This window comes from Gavialis gangeticus, unplaced genomic scaffold (assembly GCF_001723915.1).
Source record: "Gavialis gangeticus isolate Ggan-Ray unplaced genomic scaffold, GavGan_comp1, whole genome shotgun sequence".
In the NCBI taxonomy this organism is placed as follows: Eukaryota; Metazoa; Chordata; order Crocodylia; family Gavialidae; genus Gavialis; species Gavialis gangeticus.
In genome coordinates, this window is record NW_017729024.1 from 106,764,292 (window position 1) to 106,768,081 (window position 3,790).

General features: G+C 37.9%; 1 protein-coding gene across 11 annotated transcripts in view; it reads right to left on the reverse strand.

The window, feature by feature from the left end:
• ADAMTSL1 (ADAMTS like 1) overlaps nucleotides 1-3,790 on the reverse strand; it is a 936,448-nt gene that overhangs the window by 246,889 nt on the left and 685,769 nt on the right. For all 11 annotated transcript variants that reach the window (XR_002097365.1, XR_002097366.1, XM_019517531.1 and 8 more), the window contains one exon: nucleotides 1,922-2,060. Coding sequence is in view for 9 of the 11 variants with exons in the window: in XM_019517531.1 (XP_019373076.1) it covers nucleotides 1,922-2,060 (139 nt within the window). In the remaining 2 variants the exon portion in view is untranslated. The remainder of the gene's footprint in view (nucleotides 1-1,921; nucleotides 2,061-3,790) is intronic.

Consider the following 3,790-nt stretch of genomic DNA (forward strand, 5'->3'; position numbering starts at 1 on the left):
CTGAATGGCGAATTCTAGCAGGCAGTGGTCACTGTCGCCCATGTTGCCAGGGTTCTGCTGATTTACAGCAATTGACTTTCTGGCATGCTATTTCTTTTACCTGTCTCCTATTTACATGTGTTGCATATGTTATTGCTTTATATCACTATAGTATGTCACAGAATTTATGTGCAATATGACTGAGATAATATTGCTCTTGGAGTCATGACTTTTGGTGATTTTAACTGTGCAAACTTAAGACTGCATTGATCTAATTTTGGCTTTTAATAACATGCAATAAAAGATGTTTAAAATATTCCTATACTGCTGTTTTGGTCACTGCAGACTATTCCTTGTTGTGTAAGAACCACAAAGGAAATAATGAGAAATGATGGCACTGTAACTTCCTTCAGCTTCCCAGCTCATTCCCCTTTAATGTATGTCTAAATAAATAGAAGCCCTTTTTGTGGGAGAGAAGTTATGAGCCAAATTCCACCCTCAAATATACACATAACTCACATAAATACCAAAAGAAGGCTGGATTGTGTGATGGAAAAACCCAAGAACCAGGAATATCAAGTTTCTCATCCACACCATTGCATCCTTCCACCCCTCTGAAAAGACAATGCATGTTCAGGATGTCAGATTGAATACATGGGATTGCACAAATATCATCTTTAACTTTAGACTGCCTCCTTTTTGCTGGTCTATTAGCCCTATCTCTTAATTTTTGTTCTAAATTTTTGAAAGGTTATTAAAAGATGCATTTTTGGTGTAAAACAGTATGTACCTCAGGGCCCACGTAAAGTAAGTAGCACTACACATCTTTGAGAGGGTAAAAGCTTTAGTTAGGAAGAGCTAGAATAAATGTATGACAATTTTTAAGAGATCAAGGGGCAAAATCAATTTGGACTAGGTTGGCTTTATGATCTTCTGATGGCGCAAACCTGGTCTAAAGCTGCCTTAACTGGTTAGGGCAGAATCGCCCCAGAACAAAGGGATCTCTATGTATGATAGAGCTGCTTAAAGGACCCCTAAACTATCTTCTTCCTCCTCCTTGTAACTGATGCATGTAAAGTGGCTGGGGTGTCATTACAGCCTGGGGATCCCCAAGAATCAGAGGAACAAATTGATAGCCTTCAGACTGCTACTATTCCTGGAGTCTGAAGACCAATCTGGCACAGAACACCCACAGTCACAGTACCTGGGCTTCATTAAGCAGTTTCATGGCAGAACCACAAGAATCAGAAGCAAAAGGTTTAGAAGCACAGAGCATGCATGTAGTTTGTGAACAGCCACAGCCCAGTCCTTCAAGGCAATATGGGGCCTGTTGTAATTGCCACCTGCATTTTAAATGGCTCCAAGAAGCTCATTCTCTAATAAGCTAGAAGAAGATCCAATTTTGTGCCTCTACTCGTTGCACTATTAGTTTTAGAAAGAGAAGCTCTTGGCAAGAAATTGTGGGGAAGGGTCTTTTGTTTTTAGTGTAAGTTCACAGCATGTTGAGGATTAGGCTACATTCTGCATTAATTTTTCAAAAACCGATGGGGTTGCAGGCAAGCTTTTTAATCAAGGTTAAATACCTTGAAAAAGAATAAGCCTAGTGGTTATGGCTACTCACTGCCAGTTAAATTCTTTCTCCATCAGCCCTGATCTCACTCATAGAGTGACACATACATGCTGATCATGGGATATTATCCTGGGCAATTTGTTTTCTCACACTTCACAATAACTTTTCAAGCAGGAAGTAATCTGGAGGGAAGAAACAACCATCTCTCTCTGAACCACCCTCTATGCTATACCGTGGATAAACATGTAGACCTTATGCTATCTGGTACACAATAGCTACAGTAAAAGGAAGATATATTGTAGGTAAAATAAGAGTAAGTTACGTAGTTTTACAGTTAGAGCCTGGTCTTTTCTGATTATAGACCTGACTGACCTGGCTGGACAAGGGTCCAAGTTACATTCCTGAAGTTTTGGCTTTGGCTTGATATTTTCAGGGTAGTAGTGACAGTATTGATCAGCTACTACCCGATTGCTTCTCAGATCAAAACACTCAGCAGATGTCAGTTGATAACCTGCAACATCCAAAGAGACAAAGAGTGTGTGAGCAATATGGACAGAAAATACAAGCAAGTTCTTTTCTCTTTTATTTTGTGAAGCATTGTCAAAATGTCTGTGGCCTTCAACTTAACAACAGGCTATTTTATATTATTCCCAATTTACAAAACACATTTTACAAAGAGTACACCTGACATTGTGTTTTGTAATTTGAACTTATCACCATCATTTTTCTAAAAAAGGGCTAACTCGAAATTAAAGATTTTTGCTTTTTACTGAAAAAAAAAGCCCTGACTGATGTCAACTCTCTTTTGTCCCTATTGCTTATTATTTGCTTGCCTCTTCCAGCACTGCTTGCACTCTCCCTTTTCCTCTCCCTCCCTTCCCTGGTTTTTTTGGGGGAGGGCTTCAAATTACGTTCTACTGGATAAATTGTTCTGTGCATGTCCTTTTACAGCATATGATTGAGTTCAGGCTCAAAGCTTATGTATCTCTGATTTAGTTAGTTTATGAGATGCATCTCTACCCTGCCTTCTGCCTGACTTGAGACTAACATAACTATTTCTCTCTGCACTAGGGTAAAACTGATCCTATTTGTGTTAGTGGAAAACCAGCATGAGATCAACATTAAGCTAAGAAGGCCCAGTTTTGAAAGGTTTATGCCTAACCTGTCTGTGCAAGTGGGCATGCAGATGGATTTAATTAATGGATGTAAACTTAAGTGGTCATTTAGGTATACAGGTGTAAAATGTTATAGTTTTAATTAAAAAAAGCCATGCTGTATCATCCTTAGGGCTTTATCCTGAGTTCTATCCTCTCCTTTCTAATAGTAATTCTGCTAAGGTAACATTATAGTCAAGTAACGTTTGTGATTATATGTCCAACTTTTTAAAATAGTTCCAAAACAACAGAAAGAGGAAAAACCTGCCAAAGAAATGTTGGTACACAATCAAACCATTACCACTGTGTAAATTCCAGCAACAGCTAAAAAGAGCATCTTTAGAGCTGTTACAGATTGTCTATATAATTGTTCAAATAGTTGTAAATTACTTTACTCACATGACAACGCAAATTTGTAAAATAATTATATAGGGATGGAATTTCTTACTGCATAAGGAACTAGTTACATCTAATTTCATGCATCTGGGAATAAAGTATGAATTCATATTTTGCTGATTGTATCTCCATAGATGAGAATGGCCCTATGGATTTTTTTAAAACAAATACAGCACCTCAGCTAAAAGAATATACTGTAAAACATGCAATAACTACTCTTATGGCAATATTTAAAATTACTGTGTGTGTCTAGTGCAAAATGTTGAGCTCAATATTTTTCATGAGTAACTATTATCCAAAATGTCAAGGCAGTTTAATTCATACTAGTAGCATAATTTTAAATAGTTTTACAGTGGGTAGTAAAACCAGTGCAGGGTTTAATGAAGTCTACTGGAGGTGTTATTCACTAACAGTGAGGGCCAAAACCCATTGACATCAATGACAGCCTTTCAGCTGATTTCACTGGGTGTTGGTTTGGGGTAAAATTCTCAAAAATACTTAAGCTTAGGAGCCAAAGTTTTCTTTTCAAAAGTGATTTATGCACTTTGCAACTGGGATTACTACTTGCCTAAAACTGTTTTTGAAAACAGGACATACAAGCTAATGTACAGGCATGGAAAAACCCACATAAGACTAGGAATTACCTTGCAGCTTCCCTTGAATGTTTAAGTGGGGGGCGGGGGGTAGGGGG